This window comes from Acanthochromis polyacanthus, chromosome 17 (assembly GCF_021347895.1).
Source record: "Acanthochromis polyacanthus isolate Apoly-LR-REF ecotype Palm Island chromosome 17, KAUST_Apoly_ChrSc, whole genome shotgun sequence".
NCBI classification, from domain to species: Eukaryota; Metazoa; Chordata; class Actinopteri; family Pomacentridae; genus Acanthochromis; species Acanthochromis polyacanthus.
This window is the reverse complement of record NC_067129.1, coordinates 31,843,317-31,864,915: the sequence shown is the minus strand read 5'-3', so window position 1 is coordinate 31,864,915 and position 21,599 is coordinate 31,843,317. Positions and strand designations below refer to the sequence as shown.

At 38.2% G+C, this 21,599-nt stretch overlaps 1 protein-coding gene and 2 non-coding genes across 9 annotated transcripts in view; 2 read left to right on the top strand and 1 right to left on the bottom strand.

Annotated features, from left to right (window-relative positions):
- Positions 1-13,399, top strand: part of uimc1 (ubiquitin interaction motif containing 1) — a 42,069-nt gene extending 28,670 nt beyond the window's left edge. For all 7 annotated transcript variants that reach the window (XM_022218533.2, XM_022218532.2, XM_022218530.2 and 4 more), the window contains exons 19-23: positions 1,364-1,445; positions 1,522-1,618; positions 1,823-1,871; positions 10,671-10,704; positions 12,969-13,399. In XM_022218533.2, the coding sequence (XP_022074225.2) occupies positions 1,364-1,445; positions 1,522-1,618; positions 1,823-1,871; positions 10,671-10,704; positions 12,969-13,140 (434 nt within the window). In that variant the 3' untranslated portion in view covers positions 13,141-13,399. The remainder of the gene's footprint in view (positions 1-1,363; positions 1,446-1,521; positions 1,619-1,822; positions 1,872-10,670; positions 10,705-12,968) is intronic.
- LOC127530725 (U6 spliceosomal RNA) lies at positions 2,844-2,950 on the bottom strand. The gene has a single exon (XR_007937402.1). It is a non-coding gene; the product is annotated as a U6 spliceosomal RNA (small nuclear RNA).
- LOC127530724 (U6 spliceosomal RNA) lies at positions 6,110-6,216 on the top strand. Its single transcript, XR_007937401.1, has one exon. It is a non-coding gene; the product is annotated as a U6 spliceosomal RNA (small nuclear RNA).
- Positions 13,400-21,599: the final 8,200 nt, after the last annotated feature.

Below are 21,599 nucleotides of genomic sequence, written 5' to 3'. Positions count from 1 at the left end.
ACTATTTTTGACTCATTTTGTGTCGGTTTCAAAGCATTTTACACTGCTTTTAACTAATTTGTGATGGGTTTTAAGTTACTTTGGGCAACTCTGAGTCCTTTTGGAGACAAATTTTTGAGGTCTTTTGGCCAATTTTGAGTACTTCAAGAGAATTTCAAGTCATTTTGAACACATTTCAAAGGATTTTACACCATTTTTTAACTCATTAAGGAAAATTTTCGAGTTCATTTGGACAGGCTTGGGTCCTTTAGAACAACTTCTAAGTCTTTTTGAAGAGGATTACAGTCATTTTGGGCAATTAAAGAACTGTTGGATGACTTTTTAGTGATTGTAGACAAGTTTCAAAGGACTCAAATAGATTTCAAATCGTTTTGGACAGGATTCAAGTCATTTGGGGCAGTTTTGGGCCATTTTTAAGCAATTTTTGACCTATTTGAAAGCATTTTAGGCAGTTTCTTACTAGAGTGCTAAAAGTTTGCGGGATCATTGATATGCACATGTAGACAAACCAAGCTTTTAGTCATTTTGCGCAATTTTGAGTCCTTTAGGACAAGTTTTTGGGTCATTTTTTGCAGGTTAAAAAGCATTTTAAACTACTTTTAACTCATTTTTGATGGGTTTTAAGTTACTTTGGGCAATTTTGAGTACTTTAGGAGAATTTTTAGTCATTTTGGACACAAATCAAAGCATTTTAGACCATTTTTAAAACTCATTTAGGACAAATTTTGAGTCCATTTGGGCAGGTTTGGGTCCTGTGGGACAATTTCAGAGTAATTTAAGACACAATTCTAGTCATTTTTGCACAATTTTAAGTCCTGTTGGAAAACTTTTTAATCATTTTAGAAAAATTTTCAAGTATTTTAAACACTTTGAATTCATTTTGGGGTAATTTTGAGTCCTTTTGCACAGTTTTGAGTGACTTTGGACATGTTTCAAAGCAGTTTAGACCATTATTAACTCATTTTGGACAAGTTTCAAGTCCATTTGGACACGGGTTTTGTAGGGCAATTTGAGCCGTTTAAGACAGGATTCCGGTCATTTTGGGCAATTTTGAGTCCTGTTGGACAACTTTTTAATCCTTTTAAACTTATTACGAAGCATTCAAATAGTTTTCAACTCCTTTTTGGGGACATTTCAACCCTGCATTTTACTCAGGCTGCTGTGAGACCAAAAATCACTTTGAAGAGTGAAACCATGAGGTCAAACTAGAAGTTACTTCACTGCAAAGCTCCACAATGGGACAAAGACACTCCAAAATGCATCATTTTTGACAGTAAAGCACTTCTGAAGACATGAAGTTTTACAAGTATGAATGGATTTAAAAATTAAACGTTTGTACTTTGGTTTCTTCTCCTCCTTATAGCGTCTCTGAAGCCTCGAAGGAAAAGAACCAGAAGAGCAGAGGCGACTCCCGACGAGACAAATGAACCTTCCAACTCCGGACGGTGAGTCGGTATGGACCGTCGAATTATAACCGTGAGAGCTTTTTTATACCGACTCTTATTTTAATTCAATCCACAGGAACCAGGAGAAGTGTTACATCTGTCAGAAAAACATTCCTCTGAGAGACTACAGCCTGCACACCGAGCTCTGCTTCCACCGTCGACCATCGAAGACTGTAAGAAACACTGATAGCATTTTATTATTCAACAGGAAGACCAGCCGGTCAGGGCAGAATATTCAGAAATATTAAGTTACAGTGCAGGAGTCTGACTTTTAGGTGGCATGTCTGAGGTAAATTATAACTTGATCGATCCTACAAGACTTTTTGCTTATTATGTATTTAAAAAATGCTTCTTTTTCTACATTTCTGACCCTCCAGAGGGGAAACTTGCTGTCGGCTCTGGAGCAGACAGAGAGCAGAGATTCAGGTAAGTCTGACTTTTCTAAAAACTTCTTTTTATTTTGTGATTATTCAACCTGAGCTCTGGTTGGGAGTCACAATAATCTGTGAGAAAATCATACAAAAGTAAAACATGAGTGGATATTAAGCAAACTTTTTCGAGGTGTTTCCAGCTGTAACTGACTCATTGTCATGGGAAAACAGGCGACAGTCGAGGAGGGTTTTAAGTATTTGCACTGATTTGATTGTAGTAAATGTTTTCCTGATCTTTTGGTCTGATGTGACGACCTGAGAGTCATCACAGGGAAGAGCTGTGGAGTACAGAAAGTCTTTTCATTTGCAGTCTTTAGAAAGGCCCTCAAGCCTAAAAGTGGCAGAATTTGTGAACCAGAGTGGGGCTAAACAGTAAAGTTCATGTGTGTTTTTATTTGACCACGTTCAGGCAAACCAGCAGCAGAACAGAGAAAACATCCAAATTGTACAAAACAATAGAGATTTGACATAAAATCAGATGAAACAACCAAAATTAGACATGAAAAGACATGAAACTACCTAAATGTCATGCAAAATTACCAAAATGTAGCAAAAAACAACCATAAAAGGTCTGACACAACCAAAATGTGATGGAAAATTAATAAAATATGACACATAACGAACACAAAAAGAAGTGAAAATAGCAAAAAAAAAAGTCGCCAAACAACTACCATTATGTCATTTAACGTTAGCAGCACTGTAGTCCTCTTTCCACTGGAGCCGTTCCTGTATTTTTGATTTATTGTGAAATAAGAGCTCCTGTAAATAAAGACACTTAGATTTGCATCACAACCAAAAAAAATAGTGCAACAAGCAAAATGTGATGTAAAACGACCTCAAAATGACAAAACAACCAAAATGTGAGGCCAAATTCACATTCATTCATTTATTTTTGATTTATTGTGAAATAAAAGCTCCAGTAAATAAAGACACTTCAAGTTTACGTCTGTTGCTGGAAAAACAAACAAAAATGGGGAAACGCTTCACGATTTTGCGTGTCATCCTTTCGCAGGGGCCATGCTAGTCTTCTCTGTATCGATTCCCATTTATCGTATGTGCTGCCTGAGCGAGCACAGCGGCCCTGAGGCAGGAAGCAGCATTTAGCTCCCTGCTGGAGGAGGCTGCTCCTCACAGCGGTGCAGATCGCTGCTGGTCGGACCGCTGAAGCTCACTCAACACACCTTTTACCGCTTTATCGGATCCACAAAAACACGTCCACGCTCATTTTAGATCCTCCAGCGTCTTTACAAACATCTGCATCCACCCGCTGTCCTCACAACCACAGTTTAGAGTCAAACTTTAGAGGAATTTCATCAAAAATTCACCAAAGAGAAACGCCCCCAGCTCGTCACCTGACCCACCCTCCTGGAGGGATTATGTGAACATCTGCTGGGAGTTTATTACCAGAGAGAGAAAAAAAACACAACTAGAACTTATTAAAGGAGGCGTTGACACAAAACAGTCACAAAACAACAGACTGTCTGAACGTGATGCAAGATGAACAAAATATGAAGCTAAACAGCCACAAAAAGACGCAAAACACTCAAAATGTGACACAAATCCTCACAAAATGAGCAATAAAAGACGGAAAACCACCTCAGTGTGACACGAATCACCACAAAAAGCTGTAAAATTACCTCAATGTGATGCAAAATTCACAAATATGTCACAAAAATATATGCAGAACGTTCACATTTACAACACAAAACAGGCCAAGCATGATCAGAATGTGATGCAAAATGGACAAATGTGACAAAGTCTGCAGCTTTTTTTGTCTCTCTGGTAACAAACTCCCAGCAGAGGTTCATGAAATCACTCCAAAATTCCCTCTCATTGTCAGGAAGGTGGACGTAAACATCAGAAAGATAAGCCCCGCCCCCAGCTTGTCACCTGCCCCGCCCTCTTTCAATTTTAAATAGGGAATATTGGGGATTTTATAGTAATTTCTTGTTTATTTATTGACAGAGAGAGAAAAAAAATACACATCCTTAACTCATAAAAGGAAGCGTTGACATAAAACAGTCAGAAAAAGACAAACTGAACGTGATGCAAAATGAACAAAATATGAAGCTAAACAGCCACAGAAAGATGTAAAACACTCAAAATGAGCACTAAAAACCATAAAACTACCTCAGTGTGATGCGAATCACCACAAAAAGGTGTAAAATTACCTAAATGTGATGCAAAATTCATAAATACATCACAAAAATATATGCAGAACGTTCACATTTGTAATACAAAACCACAAAACAAGCAAAATATGATCAAAATGTGACATAAAATAGAAGAATGTGACAAAGTCTGCAGCTTTTTTTGTCTCTCTGGTAACAAACTCCCAGCAGTGGTTCATCAAATTACAAACATCTGCATCGGCCCACCATCGTCACAACGCCAGTTTAGTTTCAAACTTTTGAGGAATTTCATGAAAAGTTACCAGCAGAGAGAGAAAAACACTTTTCACTGCCTTAAATGGAGATGAACTGATCATCAGCCTGGCTAATATCGATTATTGTTACTGATAATCAGCTCAGGAATCTGGACGACCACTGACTTATCGCTGCTCCTGATGCTTTAAAAGCTTTTTAATCCTTAGAATGAAACCGTCTCTGAAGTTTTTGGCGCTCAGATCTGGTGTCACGTCGTCTTAATGCTTCATTCTGCTTTCTGACAACAGAAATTAAAATACATGTGAATGAAAACATGTTTAGGAAACGTGAAGCACAGAGAGCAAGAGAAGAAAACTGATGTGAAGGATCGACAGCAAAACAACATTTAGTCTGTTTGGCGATATTTACAAATGCAGAAGAGGCTCTAGTGAGTAAATAAAATAGTGGAAGCTGCTCATTTAAAATAAAAAGGGGACGGGGCAGGTGATGAGCTGGGGGCGGAGCTTATCTTTCTGATGTTTACCTCCACCTTCCTGTCAATGAGGGAATTTTGGAGTGATTTCATGAACGTCTTTTGGGAGTTTATTATCAGAAAGAGAAAAAAAGCTGCATACTTTGTAACATTTGTCTATTTTACATCACATTTTGATCGTGTTTTGGTTTTTATTCTGTTTTTTGTGTCACATTTTGAATGTTTTGCGTCTTTTTGTGATGTATTTATGAATTTTGCATCACATTTAGGTAATTTTACAACTTTTTGTGGTGATTCGCATCACACTGAGGTAGTTTTATGGTTTTTAGTGCTCATTTTGAGTGTTTCACATCTTTCTGTGGCTGTTTAGCTTCATATTTTGTTCATCTTGCATCACGTTCAGTTTGTCTTTTTCTGACTGTTTTATGTCAACGCTTCCTTTTATGAGTTAAGGATGTGTATTTTTTTCTCTCTCTGTCAATAAATAAACAAGAAATTACTATAAAATCCCCAATATTCCCTATTTAAAATTGAAAGAGGGCGGGGCAGGTGACAAGCTGGGGGCGGAGCTTATCTTTCTGACGTTTACGTCCACCTTCCTGACAATGAGAGGGAATTTTGGAGTGATTTCATGAACCTCTGCTGGGAGTTTGTTACCAGAGAGACAAAAAAAAGCTGCAGACTTTGTCACATTCATCTGTTTTATGTCACGTTTTGATCATATTTTGTTTGTTTTGTGGTTTTTGTGTTGCAAATGTGAACATTCTGCATATATTTTCTGACATATTTATGAATTTTGCATCACATTGAGGTAATTTTACAGCTTTTTGTGGTGATTCGTGTCACACTGAGGTGGTTTTCCGTCTTTTATTGCTCATTTTGTGAGGATTTGTGTCACATTTTGAGTGTTTTGCGTCTTTTTGTGGCTGTTTAGCTTCATATTTTGTTCATCTTGCATCACGTTCAGACAGTCTGTTGTTTTGTGACTGTTTTGTGTCAACGCCTCCTTTAATAAGTTCTAGTTGTGTTTTTTTTCTCTCTCTGGTAATAAACTCCCAGCAGATGTTCACATAATCCCTCCAGGAGGGTGGGTCAGGTGACGAGCTGGGGGCGTTTCTCTTTGGTGAATTTTTGATGAAATTCCTCTAAAGTTTGACTCTAAACTGTGGTTGTGAGGACAGCGGGTGGATGCAGATGTTTGTAAAGACGCTGGAGGATCTAAAATGAGCGTGGACGTGTTTTTGTGGATCCGATAAAGCGGTAAAAGGTGTGTTGAGTGAGCTTCAGCGGTCCGACCAGCAGCGATCTGCACCGCTGTGAGGAGCAGCCTCCTCCAGCAGGGAGCTAAATGCTGCTTCCTGCCTCAGGGCCGCTGTGCTCGCTCAGGCAGCACATACGATAAATGGGAATCGATACAGAGAAGACTAGCATGGCCCCTGCGAAAGGATGACACGCAAAATCGTGAAGCGTTTCCCCATTTTTGTTTGTTTTTCCAGCAACAGACGTAAACTTGAAGTGTCTTTATTTACTGGAGCTTTTATTTCACAATAAATCAAAAATAATTGAATGAATGTGAATTTGGCCTCACATTTTGGTTTGTATTGTCATTTTGAGGCTGTTTTGCATCACAATTTGTTAATTTTTTTATCACATTTAAGTGGTTTCATGTCTATTTTTGTCAAATTTTGATTGCTTTGCCGTCACATTTTGGTTGTTTTATCTTTTTTTTTGGTAATTTGGTGTCCCATTTTGTTACTTGGGCCTGACATTTTGGTTGCGTTTTGCTTTTTGTGGGGTTTTTTTGCACTTGTTTTTGTGGTCGTCATCCATATCTAAGTTTCTTTATTTGCTGGAGCTCTTAATTCGCGATAAATAAAAAATACAGGAAAGGCTAAAACTAAATGACATAATGAACGATTAAAGAGTCTCTAAAGATGCGATACAGAAACAAAAGTACAGATTCCTCACTGATGTTTTCAGTTTTAAGCCCTAAAGAGAGAATAAGGTCCTTGTTATATTTCCGTTGTATCTTCAGCCAAACATGGACCTTAAATGCATCACTTATATTTCCACATTACACCGGTGTACTGTTAAATATTTACACATTGATGTAAATACCATTTGGACACCAACTGTATGCTCTTTTGTACGTCGTTCCTCTATAAAAAGTATTCAATCCTTTGGATGCTTTTGTTGCTTTTATACATGAAATCTTGGTCAATATAATTTGGCTTTTTGACAAGGATTTGTCAATGAATTAAAAATGTATAAGGTTAAGTAAATGATGACATAAATATTCATCCCCTTTAAGTGACTGATTAATTCAACAGAGTCCATTAGTTGATACCAGCAGTGTCACAATTAGTGAGCTGAGATCAGCTGACTGTGGGATAAAAGCTCCTGAATCTGGAAGGTCCAGTTTAATAATGGAAACATGAAGGCAAAGAACTTCTCTGGGTTGTTTTCTCCTGACTAGGTCCTTGCTGGTGTCGTTTCTACTCTCAGATGTACGTCGGTTTGGATAAAAGCTCAAAGAAACTGTAGAAAACTTTAACCAACTCAGTGAAAAGATCTGTGAAAAGTCAGGAGACAAAAAGATGCATCTACTAAATACTGAGCTGAAGGGGTGAATATTTATACTTTATTTTGTAAAAATCTGTTTTCACTTTGACATTAAAGAGGTTTTTTTATTTTGCAAATTCTTGTCAAAAAAGTCAAATAATGTGGATTGTAATTTCATGTATAAAAGCAACAAAAGGGCAAACATCCAGCTGGGGTGAAAACTGTCTGTCTGTCTAAACCTACATTCTTTCTACCATCCAGCAGGGGGCGACTCCTCTGGTGGTAAAATGAGTCTGAACCTTTGTTTTCACCTGATCTGTTCCATCAGTGAACATTTGTCTGATGAGTTTCTGGTCTCAGTCTCTAGTTTTCATCTCCTTCAGTACAGCTCTGTGTTCTTTTATGGCCTCATGTAGAACTCAGAGAGCTGTCCTCCTCCAAGGCTGTTCAGTTGATGTGTCATTTACAACAGATGAAATCTTTAATAAAAATGACCTTGTGCTGAGCACAGGCATGTGTTATACATGTACATGTTATGCATTTATACAGAATCACTTGTAAATTATACTTATGAAGGTCTGTTGATCAGTTCATCAATTTTGGCAAGTCTTTGTTTTGCTACTGTTAAAATAACCGTTCCGTCAATGCTTTTATTTTGAAGACGTATTTTTAAAGAAACCGGCTTTTATTTTGTCACCATTCTAGCAGCACAGGAAGTGTTTATCTTAGAAGTGGTTACTTGACATGACAAAGACGCTTCCAAAAAATCTGAAAATTGATGTAAAGATGACAGAAAACGGTTCCACTGTTGCTGTCTAGAGAAGGATGTGAATAAACTTAGAAGCAGCTAGAATGGAGACAAGAAATGAGGGAAGGACGGAAAGGGGAATTTGTGTTCAAAATAAGGCTGACGGCTGAACTTAACGTGTCTGGCTGGGGTTAGCTACATCGTGACCGAAATATGTAGTGGTCTTCAGGAATTGATGGGACTCAGTAACACCCCACAGTTTAATCATTTGTTCCTTGTATGATTTCCAGCTGATAAATCATGGTCAATTTGTAGTAGGATCACAATCATGTGATCGTCAGCAGGTAGCAGACACAGTGTTCACGTCATGTTATAGTGATGCTGTGCAGGCTGCTGTATCTGGCAATGGGAAATCTTTTACAAAGCTGTGGATCCACATTATAAGCTGCATCACTGCTAAAATTTAATCACTTGGTTCTTGTGTAATTTCTGACCTTCCCTGAAAATTTAATCTAAATCTGTCAGTCCGTTGAGTAATGTTTCACACGGACAGACTCACAGACAAACATACGCTGATTGTCACAAAACTCCGCCGTTCCTTTCATCAGAGTGAGAACTTTGAGGTCTGACCGTCTACTGTCTGCTAACAGAACCACCTCCTCCTGTCGTCTCTGCTGTTCAGCACCGTGAAAAAAGACTAAATTAATCTTTAATTTTTGTTTTTGAACATAAATATGTCTCCACTGAGTCCAGAGACACAAAATATGAAAAAAAAACGCCTCTGTTACTTTGTCCATCAGTCTGAAGCCGTGAGTCTAAACAAACCTTCCAGATGTTCAGTCTGGTGTGACACCTGGACAGGATAAGCTCCACCCCCAGACCTGTCACCTGCCCCGCCCCCTTTGAATTTTAAATGAGCAGCTTCCACTATTTTTATTTACTCATTAGAGCCTCTTCTGCTTCTCTAAATATCTCTGACAGGAACAAACGTTTTCTTCTCTCCTGCTCTCTGGGCTCCACATTTACTGGATTTAATGCAGCTGACTTCACTATATTATTATTTCTATCACATTACATTTGTTTTACATCTAACTCTTGCCCTTTTTCAACCTCATTTTGTTCATTTTGCATCATACTTTAAGTGTTTTTGCAGCTCTTTGTTGTTTTGTGTCACAGACTGGTTGTTTTCTGTCTGTTTGTGGTCGTTATGTTTCATATTTTGTGCTTTTTTGTGGTCATTTTGTGTTCCATTTAAGTTGTTTCATGTGTTTTTGTGTCAAATTTTGATTGTTTTACCTTTTTTGTGACCATTTTAGGTCACACTTTGGTTGTTTTACATGTTTTTGTAGTCATTATGCCTCATATTTTGATTATTTAAAGTTTTTTTTTTATCATTTTGCGTCCAGTACTGCTTCTTTGACATCACATTATGGTTGTGTTTTGCCTTCTGTCGTCGTCTTACGTCAGGTTTCTGTAATTTTGCATCACATTTAGGTAGTTATATGTCTTTTTGTTTCAACTTTTGTGGCCATTTTGCATCACTCTTTGGTTGTTTTTTAAATTTTTTTGGTAACTTTGTGTCCCATTTTGTTACTTCGGCCGTACTTTTTGGTTGCGTTACGCCATTTGTGGTCGTTTTGCGTCACATTTTGGTAATTTTGCATTTACGTTTAGATTGTTTTACATCTAATTGGTGTCCTTTTTCAACCCTATTTTATTTGTGATGCTTTGTATTATGAGTTTTTTGCTTTTTTTGTTAACTTTGTGTTCCATTTTGTTAATTTGGCATCGCAGTTTGGTTGCGTTTTGCCGCCTGTAGTCGTTTTGTGTCACGTTTTGGTCGTCAGTTTCCAGACCCCTTATCAATTGGACGTTAAAGCTCCGTCCAGTCGCTGTGTTCAGACCTGCACATCAGTCGTGGTGTCACAGCAGGTGTTCACTTCAAACTCCACATTTATGTGAAGAACTGTTGAGGATGTTTTTTCCACCTTGTTCTGTTGTCACTGCAGAAAAAAGGAGCTGTTCCTGATTTTTCTCATTTTTGACATCATCTAAAAACTATTTGAATTTTTGTCGAGTGACTGTTGGTCACAGCTGAGTCAATCATGGTCTGTCAGGTGTGATGAGGAGAGCAGAATTTTTAGTTTTTTACGGAATCTAGTTAGAGCAAACGGTTTATTTTTGACAGTTTTTTAAATGACACATGAATAAAAATGATTCAGATTTCTTTTTTACAATTTTCAGCTTAGATTTGATTTGAAACAGGAAGTCACATGTGGTTAGTTCAAGGACTGCTGGAAAGTTGGAAAATTTGACTATTCTTGCCTTTTTCACAGTTTCTGGCTGATGAACTGTGTCTTTTTGGTGACTTTCTCATTAAAAAAAAAACACAAGTTTAAGCCAGTAACTGAGTTTTGGGCAAAGAAAGAAGGAAAAACCCTTCAGAATTTTCTCAGATTTTTGATTTTTGGTGAAACTTTGCACATTTTTATCCGTTTAAGGTTTAAATTCAACAAGTTTATAACCCAAAGATCTCTGAAACTGGTTTACAGTTTTTATTTTTGCTTCGTGATCGTCATAAAACCGGATGTGAAATCATAAATTCTTGTTTTTGTGTTTGTGCAGATGCCGGGCCGTCTGGATCCAAACCTGCTGCAGGGTGAGATGTCTTCACAACACCTTAACATTTAATATTTGTCCTCATTCTACATCACGTTTAGTTTGTCTCAGGTCCTTTTATATCTGATGTTGTGTCACATTTTGATAGTTTTACGTCTTTGGGAACTATTTTCTGTCTCATTTTGGTTGTTTTGCTCCTTTTTGTGATCGTGATGCATTTTTTAAATTTTACTTTACATTTTGGTTGTTTTACATCATCTTGTTTTTGTTTTGTGTCCCATTTTGGTTGTTTTATGTCTGTTTGTGGTCATTCTGCATCACGTTTTGTTGTTTTACTTTTTTGTTTTCGTTTTCTGTCCCATTTTGATCATTTGGCCTCACATTTCGCTTGTTTTATGCCTTTTTGTGGTCATTTTGTTCTGATTTTGTTTATCTGTTTTGTTCATTTTGTGTCACATTTTGTTATTTTTCTTCTTTTTGTTGTTGACATGGGTCATATTTTAATTGTTTTACTATGTTGTGGTCGTTTTGCGTCACATTTTGTTGAATTTTGTGTCTTGTTTTTGTATTTTTTAAACTTTTTTGTTTTGTGTCACGTTTTGGTTGTTTTTGCATGTTTTTGGCATCAGAATTTGGATATGTTGCGTCTCTTTGTGGTTGTTTTGCGTCACCTTTTGCTAATTTTGCATTACATTTTATTTGTTTGATGTCATTTTGTGTCAAATTTTGGTTGTTTTGTCTTTTTGGGTTCCCATTTTGCGTCACATTTTGGTTTTGTCGCTTCTTTTATGGTTGTTATTCGTCATGTTTTGTTCATTTTGCACCAGATTTAGGTTGTTTTACATCTCTCTGTGGTTTGTCGTCTTTTCGTGGTCATGTTGTGTTCCATTTTTTAAAATTGACATCACATTTTGATTGTGTTATGCCTTTTGTCGTCATTATGCATCACTTTTGGTAACTTTGCATCAGATTTAGGTTGTTTTACATCTAACTGTTGTCCTTTAAACCCCATTTTGTTCCCTTTCTGTCATATTTTGTGTGTTTTTACGTTTCTTTGGTTGTTTTTGCATCACACATTTAATTGGTTTATATCTTTTTGTGGTCATTTTGTATCCTGCTTTTTGAAAATGGCATCAAATTTTAGTTGCGTTATGCATTTTGTGGTTGTTTTGCGTCACATTTTGCTATTTTTTAAATCATATGTAGGTGGTTTCATGTCTATTTTTGTCAAATTTAGTTTGTTTTGTCTTTTTGTGTTCATTTTGCATCACATTTTGGTTTTGTTGTCGTTACATATCACATTTAGGTCGTGTTACATCTAATTCTTGTCCTTTCTTTTTCAAATCCATTTAGTTCATTTTCTGTCATATTTTGGGTGATTTTACGTCTCTTTGGTTGTTTTATGCATTTTTGTGCTCATTTTGTGTCCCTTTTTTTAAATTTGTGTCACGTTTTGGTAATTTTGTTTCACATTTAGGTAATTCTATGTCTGTTTTTGTTGATTTGTTTTTTGTGGCCATTTTTTGTCACATTTTAGTTTTTTTTCCTTCTTTTTGTGGTCGTTATGCATCACATTTTGATAGTTTTACATTTTTTGTGGTCATTTTTTGTCACATTTTGCTAATTTCACGTCACATTTTCCATAAAAAAGAAAACAAAGACATTTCTTTGATCATGTATGTTCAAACATTTTTCAAAAAAACTGTATGTTCAACATTTTTCAAGTGTCAATAGGAGTCACAGATAAATATAGACATGAGGTTTTACATTTTTATTTTGTCTGCTCTGTGGAAACACTGTCTGCAGTTCATCTGAAAACTCTCAGAACAACGAGGAGAGCTGGATTCTTTGTTCTTAAGGGAATCTATTTTTAGGGAATCCAATTTTTAAAATGAGACGTATCAATAAAATGATTCTGGTAAAAAGAAAAAAATCGCCATCATAAGCTTATATTTGGTTCAGCTTTTTTAATGAAACAGGAAGTCAGACTTGATTAGTTCGAGAACTTGAAAGCTATAAAATCTGACGTTGCTGTTTCTGAAAATGGTGTCATTTTGGTGACTTATTAAAAAATTACGTCTTTCAAACCTGTCGCAGGTTTCAGAGCTTTAATGGGAGAAGAATTTGAACCTTTTTTTGATGAAACGTTGCTCATTTTTACCTGTTTGAACCTTAAATTCAAGAATTTTACCGTCCAAAGACGTCCTGTAGAGCTCAAAGACGTGTGGAACCTGGATTACCCTGAACTGTCAGATATGAAGCGGCATTAAACATCAAACTAACGTATCGTCTGTTGGCTTTCAGAGAAGTCATCGATCTGCGGGACGACGATGACGAGGAGCAAGAGGTGGTTTCAGCGTTGAGGATCAGCGACTCTCCCATCAGATCCTTCACCCCCATCTCTGAGGCCACCGACTGCCTCATCGACTTCAAAAAGCAGCGCCGGACCGCAAAGCCGAGCCAGAGACGGCGATGAAACCCCTGGAAAGCGGAGCCTTAAGTGAAAGTCCAAAGAGGTGGGATGTTCAGAGGAGACGTCCATGGACTGAAGCCACATTCTGGATATTTATACGAACAGAAAACGCACTTGAAACCCGACGGCGACTCTTTTGGTGCCACTTTATGTTGACGATGTTTCCGACTACCTCTTTGTGTATCGAAACGTTTCCTTTACTGTAGCTTTGCTTTCAAACTGAAATTAAAGGACTTTTGTTTTTGTCTGTCGCAGCAGAAAACGTCTTGACTCTTCAGTGAATCAATCCAAACAGACGAGCTCATGCTTCTGCCTTAACTTCACATTAAATACTGTTTAGGATGCAGCAGATCGACTAATGCACATTAAGCACGTCTTTTTCTGGAGCTCGGCTTCTTGAACGAGTTAAAACTTTACAGCCAACGGATAAAAATGTAATTAGCATCAAAACAGCAGGTAAAAGTAGCTGTGGTTAGAAACTGCTGATGTGGTTCTGAATTAATCAAAAAACAATAAAAAGTTTGTTTACAGTTGAATTACAGCATTAAAGGATTATTTCAACCAAAATAGTTATTTTTAACAAACTACTGAGAGTTTTAAAGGCTTATAGTATACAAAATGCCACTTTCTGTTCAACAACTCAATGTTTTAAAGGCTTATTCCACCAAAATAATTCATTTTAACAAAGTGCTGATGGTTTTAAAGGTTTATTCTGTCCAAAATACTACTGTCTGTCCACCTACTTATAGTTTTAAACTATAAGTTTGACAATAAACCAAACTTTCTCGTGTCAGAGGACTTTTCTCACTGCTCCTCCAGCACGCAGGATGTGGAAGAAAATTCAGAATTTCTGCTTTAAGGTTGTAAACTGTGCAGCAAGTGTTGACTTTTCCCACTGAAAATGAACACAGCAGGAATTATCAAATTTATTTGAAGTGACAATGATCAGATCTGTCCTAAAGCACACTTTTATCCATGTGTGCTTTAGGACAGAAAATATTTTTTTCTTCAAAGGGGGAACTGCAGAAAAAGTTTGGGAACCACTGGCTTATGGCATATTGTATTTTTTGACATTTATGATGTGCTGAACTGACTTCATGAATAAGCTGAGCTAAATTTTGCCCAAGCTGCCCTTGGCAATGGACAGAAAAACATGTCGATGGATCAAAGGCAACTTTAGCGCCCAGCGGTATTACGACATACAAACCATTTGTTTTCTGTGTAGTGTGTGATAAAAAAGTAAAATTATCATTGAAATTATGCATCCATGCAACAGCAGTAGTGGGAAAAGATCAGAGGGAGCTGTGGTTGGTCGTACAAGAACTGTTGAAATTCATTGTGAGCAATTAAGAGAGATTAGGCGACTTGAGGAACCTGTTCCAGTTAAAAGAACAACCTTGTGAATAATCAGTGTGGAATCCTAAAGGTAAAAAACACTTTCTCCAACACCAACATTTCTGTTGCAGGAAGCTGAAGAGTGAAGTTGCTGACAGGTTTTTGTAATGGAACCAATGTGCAGTCTAAAACGAAAGAGACTCGTGACTTCTGAACTGTGCATCATTCATGATGGAGACACTCAGGAACAAACATTCACACTTGGTTTGCAAGGAAAGGAGACGCTAAGGCTGCTTCAGAAGCTAGACGAAACTAAAAGATCACGATTACAGGAAGGTGATTGACCACACTGATTGTGTTTTTGCTTCAGAGACAGGTGGCACAACCAAAAACTACCGAAGGTGTTATCCAGAGTTGCCAGAAGGTCACAGACTGTTTCTTCTAACCAGCCTTCAACCAGTCAGACCCAAACACCTGTAGAGAAAACACCAAGGACGACTTCAATGCTGAGAATTTCTGCTGCTCCAATGAATTGCAAACTGTGAATCTTCTGGCAGGATTTAAAAGTGTTAAAAGTGTCTGGGAAGCTGTATAATGCGGCCATTTTCAATACAAACAAGCATATTCTAGAGGCCTGTCAGTAATTCATGTAAGACTCTCTGGAGTTTTTGACCTCATTGCATCAGAAGGAAAATATCACTTGAATATCTGCAAGAAATTCCTGTAGCGAACAACGGAAACAAATAAGTTGTTCTCAGAGGTGAAAGACACAGCAAGGAAAGCAGAAGTTCTTGATTCGTCAGAGGCATGGAACCATTACCTTAAAATGGTGGAAGACACAGAAGAGACAATACTTCAGTCGTTCATCAGCAGGTGCAGCACTTTGAAAAGCAAACTCTACTTTCACATCAGTGTCTTTTGCAACTTTATTACACTACAACAGCCTGAAAGAAAGAAGTTTCTTGAGATGATCCACGTTGCTCTGAAACTCCGCTCTGACATACCGTCACATCCTGTTTACAAAAGCTTGGATGTCAGTGAGGATAAGATGATATGATCACTTCCAGAATCCCTGTTCATGTTCCTGAGAATGATGTTTGGTGGCACCACTGTGCTAGAAGAAGATCGGGAGGTTGGAGACGAAGACCCCTGCAAAAAGGATGTGTCCTTAGCATTGGTCAGGATCTCGTCTACAACGTCTCTGGGGGAAAGAACTTAACCTCAAAACACACTGGGCTAGGGAGCGCCCTGCACCAAGTGACGAGATGGAAAGAGCTCTGTCGTCTCTTTCACAATGCGTTACATATCCCCCATGACCAGAACGTCCTGCAGGTTTGTACTGCTTTAGCAAAGGAAACTCTGGAAGCAATGGATCCTGAGACTGGTGCTGTTGTACCACCAAATTTGGTGCTGGACAGGTTTGTGCATTTCACATGTGACAATATTGATATCAACAACTCCAACTTTGACAGCAAAAACAGTTTTCATGCTGCTCAAGTTGCAGCATGGTGAAGAGGCCCAGAGGCTGATATGGGCTGAGATGCTGTGGAACCCTCACAGGAAGCGACTCTTGATGTTTCTGATGTCATGGAAGACATTATCCCTGCTTGTGTTACTGAGGGAATTGGAAAGCCCAAAACAGTTACTGATAAAGAGTGGTTTCATCCATCTATGGTGAAATGCAAGTCAAGTCAAGCTACCAATGCAAGTCAAGTCAAATGCAAGTCAAGTCGAGCTGCAGCGAAGGACGTGCATTTTTCATCAAACGACAAAAACAAGACTGCTCTGAGAGGGGATGGTGTCACGCCCTCTTGCTGCGGCAAACTGATTAATTACTTTCAAATCAAATCAAATCAAATCAAACTTTATTTATATAGCACCTTTCATCCATTTAAAATGCAACACAAAGTGCTTCACAAAATAAAAGAATAAAACAACAGAGAGAATAAAAAACATAGTATAACCAACAATATATATGTATACATACACATACACACACATATATATACATACATACATACATATACATACACATACATACATATATATACACAACATACAATATATATACACATGCGCTCACACACACACTCACACACAACACGGTGCTGAGACACGGCAGGGCACTGAGGAACCATGTGGGGAAACACCTATGGGAGCCCTCCACACCGAGATGCGCCACAGCCTACAGAGAGCGCCGCCACAGAGACGACCCAGACGCCGATGGGCAGGGGCAGACCCCGCACTAAATGCAGAGCCGCCCCAGCCCCGCGGGCCCAGGAGGCCTCCAGGGCAATGCCCCCCGCGGGCAGACCGGGCATCCATCCCAGTGTGGAGGCCTCCCACGAGGAAACACTGAAGCTAAGAACTAAAAGACTAACGAGAAAAAAAGAAAAAAAGCAGGTATAATGCATAAAAATTAAACGCTTTAAGAAAGTTAAAAATGTAGAAATAAAATAGACAAATAAATAAATAATAAATAGTAAATAATAAATAATAATAATAAGGTTTTAAGATATAATACTGATGAAAGGCAGAAGTGCAGAAGAGCTATAAGAATATAAGAACTAAAAATAACATAATAGAAGAATTAAAAGTTTAAAAGAAATTAGTTAAAAGCCAAACCAAAAAGGTAAGTCTTGAGCCTCCTTTTAAAAACATCAACAGTCTCTGCAGTCCTGATGCTCTCCGCCAGGCTATTCCATATTCGAGGGCCATAATGGCTGAAAGCAGCCTCCCCGTGGGTTTTTGTATTGACTCTAGGAATAATTAAAAGTCCAGTGCCGGAGGACCTCAGGACCCGTGAGGGTTGATATGATAAAAGCAGGTCAGATAAATAAGAGGGCCCAAGACCATTAAGACATTTAAAAACTAATAAAAGAACCTTAAAATCGATCCTGAAGCACACAGGGAGCCAATGCAGCGATTTTAAAATCGGTGTAATGTGAGCCCGCCCTCTGGTCTTCGTCAGCACACGTGCGGCTGAGTTCTGTAATAACTGCAGATTAGAGATGGTCTTTTTGGGAAGACCAGAGAGCAGGGCATTACAATAGTCTAAACGACAGGAGATAAAAGCATGCATCAGCACCTCCGTGTTAGCTTGAGAGAGAAATGGGCGGACTCTGGCTATATTCTTAAGATGATAAAAACCTATTTTTGTTACATTTTTAATATGTGGAATAAAATTCAGCTCAGAGTCAAAAATGACGCCCAGGTTCTTTACACATTGTGTTGGTTTAAAATCTTGTAGTTTTGGTAAAAGTTTCACTCTCTTGCCTTCAGGACCAATGACTAAGACCTCTGTTTTGTCCTGGTTGAGCTGTAGGAAATTCTCTGCCATCCATGAATTAATATCTAAAATACAGTTAAAAAGAGCATCAGTTGGCCCTGTGTCTTCAGGAGACACGGCAATGTACAGCTGTGTATCATCTGCGTAACTGTGGAAGCTGATGCCGTGTCTCCTGATGACGTCTCCAAGGGGAAGCATAGATATATTAAAAAGAATTGGACCTAAAATTGACCCTTGGGGCACCCCACAATTTATTTTATGTGTTCTGGAGGAACATGTGTCCAAACTTACACGGAAATATCGATCTGTGAGATAGGAGCTGAACCAGTTAAAAACAGTACCAGAGAGGCTCATGACGAGCGGCTGCGCTGAGGACGCAGCCGGCAGTAATTACTGATCAGCGCTGTATAAAACAGAACTCGAGACGTTGCTCAGCGCTGCAGCATTGGACTACTCTCCCCGCTCATGAACGTGCTCCTCTGTCAGTCATCCTGCTTGGACTCTGTCTGTTCCGTTTGGACTATTCTCCGCTATGCATCTCCCACTTCCTGGATGTTTGTGTCTGACTCGCCTGTAATTACCTCTGCTCCGTTTGCACCCAGTTCCCCGTCTGCTTCTCAGTCTCTGCCCCCCTCCGACTCCGTTTCCCGATGGCTGGACTTTTGTGAGTTACCTTTTAGGTTAGTTTTGATTTATGTTTAGTTTTTCCTCGGTCTTCTGGTCCGCCCTTGGTTCAGTTATCTTATTTAATTCTCACCACGGCCGATTTGGTTCGTCGCTTTTAGTTTAGTTTTCATTACCTTTCTGTTTGTTCCTGTGCATCTGCATTTTGCGTGTTAATTTCAGTTTCATCAATTAAACCTGGTTTTCTTCAAATCACCTGCCTGTCTGTCTGCCTGCTGCATGGGTTCACACCTGTCCTTTTCGTGACAGATGGACACACTTCAGCCAGGTCAACAGTGCTACTGGTGTGTCTTCAGAACTCACTAGTGTTGCTGAAGAGAAATGCCTCACACTTTTTAAGTACAATCTTTTCTGGGAAATGGAAGCAGTCTAACCCGTGAGATGGGAGGAATCTCACCGAGCCTCATTCATTGAGGAAGTTCACTGTCAGTTGGAGCCGCAAGACGCAAAGGGTGAGTTCCTCTACTGATTATTCACATCAGAGAAGTATCTTTTTAGAGAATCTGAGATTTTCATTGTGTTTCTATGAGTTTTCTACACATTTCAGCCAGTTTGATGCCCAGAAAAGCATCAAACTGGTTAGTTGGTTGGTTGGTTGGTTGGTTGGTTGGTAGGATAGATAGATAGATAGATAGATAGATAGATAGATAGATAGATAGATAGATAGATAGATAGATAGATAGATAGATAGATATTTTATTAATCCCAAGGTAAATTCCAGTATTCAGCAGCTTACATACAGCAACATAAATAACAAACAGACAGGACAGGCAGGTTAGTAACATTAACAATAAAGGTTAGTATATACTCTGACACAAACTTTCTGTAGAATAAAATTAAAAGCACTTCTAATTTTAAAATCTATAGAATACTAAATGTAAATAAAGTTCAGTAAACAACATTTGCACATTTCAAGGCACAGTGATTTAAAGTGACTTTGACAAGTAGTCGGAAAACAGTTGTATCAACCTGGCTAAGGTGCATAGACATTCTAAAATCACATTGGTCCTAATGTGATCGTGACTGCTGGTTTAATCCTCAGAGCTCCTCAGCAGCCTTTACAGCTGCAGATTGGATATCTCAAGGTCTTGTCAAGAACTGGTTTGGTTTGTTTTCTGTCGCCTCCGATCTGGAAGTGGAGACAAAACGAAGCTCAAGTGTGTCTGAAAAGCCTCAAGTGTACCGTAGTTCTAAGTGTGAGATTTACAGACAGTCCAGGTGGTAACCAGGTAGTTTCTGCTAACCTGAACTCTAACACATGTTCAGGGTTGAATCTGGTGACTTGACGAGGCGTGACTCTTCTGCAGCCTCCACATACTTCATCAGGTGCAGATTACAGTAGGTTACAGTCGGCACTTATTGTGGAACTGCAGCCTAAATCTACCATTAAGACCCACCGATAAAACCCTCCCTGCTAATTTACAGGATCTGAGCTGTCAAAGGTGAAACAAAAGATAAATTTTGACTTTTTGTATTGAAAGAGCAAAAGCAAATCAAACAGTGGCTTTAAACAGCTATAGGTGGCTTCAAATTGTTGTATTTAACATCCATCCATCCATCCATTCTCTATTCACTGCTTCATCCTCACTAGGGTCATGGGGGGTGCTGGAGCCTATCAGCTGACTCGGGCGAAGGCAGGGGACACCCTGGACAGGTCACCAGTCTGTCACAGGGCTTTGTACTTAACATTTTATGAAAAAACAAGAAGATAAACAGGAAGAAATTTTGATAAAAACATTTTTAAAAGATTATTTTGGAGAAAATGGAATTCTTTTCCTTCTTCAGCTTTAAAAGATGAGTCTAAGGTAAAACAACAATGAAGTTCGTTATATAGCCTGAATGTTGATGTTTTTGGTGGTGGAGACCAAAATCGGAAGAAAAAGGGCAAATATTGAATTTAGAGGGTGAATACCAAGAACTTTTGCAAACACGTTCAACATAACAGTTGATTAAAGTTTGATTTCTCTTCATTGGGTATCCAGGGTTTTTCTCACTTAAATGCATTTGTTGTGAAACTGAAGCCTAAATCCACCATTAATACTCACCGATAAAACTCTGTCTACTAATTTACAGGATCTGAGCTGTCAAAGCCGACACATAAGAGGTAAGCTTGGAATTTTTTTATATTTAAAGAGCAAAAACAAATCATACAGTGGCGTTAAACAGCTGCAGATGGATTCAAATTGCTGTATTTAGTATCTTTTATGAAAAAACAAGAAGGTAAACTGGAAGAAATTAATATAAAAACAGCTCACTGTTTAACAAATTACACTTTTTGAACACTATTCTTGAAAAGACACTTTCTTAATGAACTTTAAAAGATGAAACTGAGCTAAAATAAAAATGTTCTACTTTATATAACCTGAATCTTGTATGTTCTTAATGGAGGAGAAAAACAGAGCAAAAAGGTCAATAAACACGATCAAAAACCTTCTTTGTAGGCCAATTGAGATTAGGACATCAATTTATCATCAGCTGATTATCAGCTAATCAATTAAATGACTCAGAAATCCAACGGATTTAAAACCTCATTGAGATTCAACACCTGTTGTTTAAAAAATGTCTTTAGTCTTTTATCACCTTGCTGACAGTAGATACCATCAGCCTTAGCCCCACCTACACCTCTAGGGGTTAAATACCTGGGACTCTCCATACTAGTTTTAGAAATGAGGACGCCTTTCGGATGAGAGGTGAAACGTCTTCAAGATCACAAGAATAAGTCCAGTTGCCTGAACTAAACCCTTCACCCAAACAGATTTACAAACCTGAGAAGCTAAAACCAATGAATTAGTCACATTTAAGTGGTAAAATTGTGACTTAATCCAAATTAAGTAACTTGACTCTGTTAAATCAAAGCCAACAAATAAGAGGAGACTTGCTTTAAGTTAAATTTAGATTTTTTTCAAACTCGAAATATTTTTTAACACATAGATGACTCCAACAGGTGATTTTGCAAAAACATGACCACACAAATCTCTTAATGGCAGCTGGTGGCTTCAAATTGTAATGTGAAGGAAATTATAATAAAAACAGCTAATTCATAGACATTATTCCTGAAAAACAACCTGAATGTTTATGTTTTTGGTGGTGGAGACCAAAAATAGAGCAAAAAGTAGCAAATATTGAAGGACACACCATCTATGTAGGCCTGGAT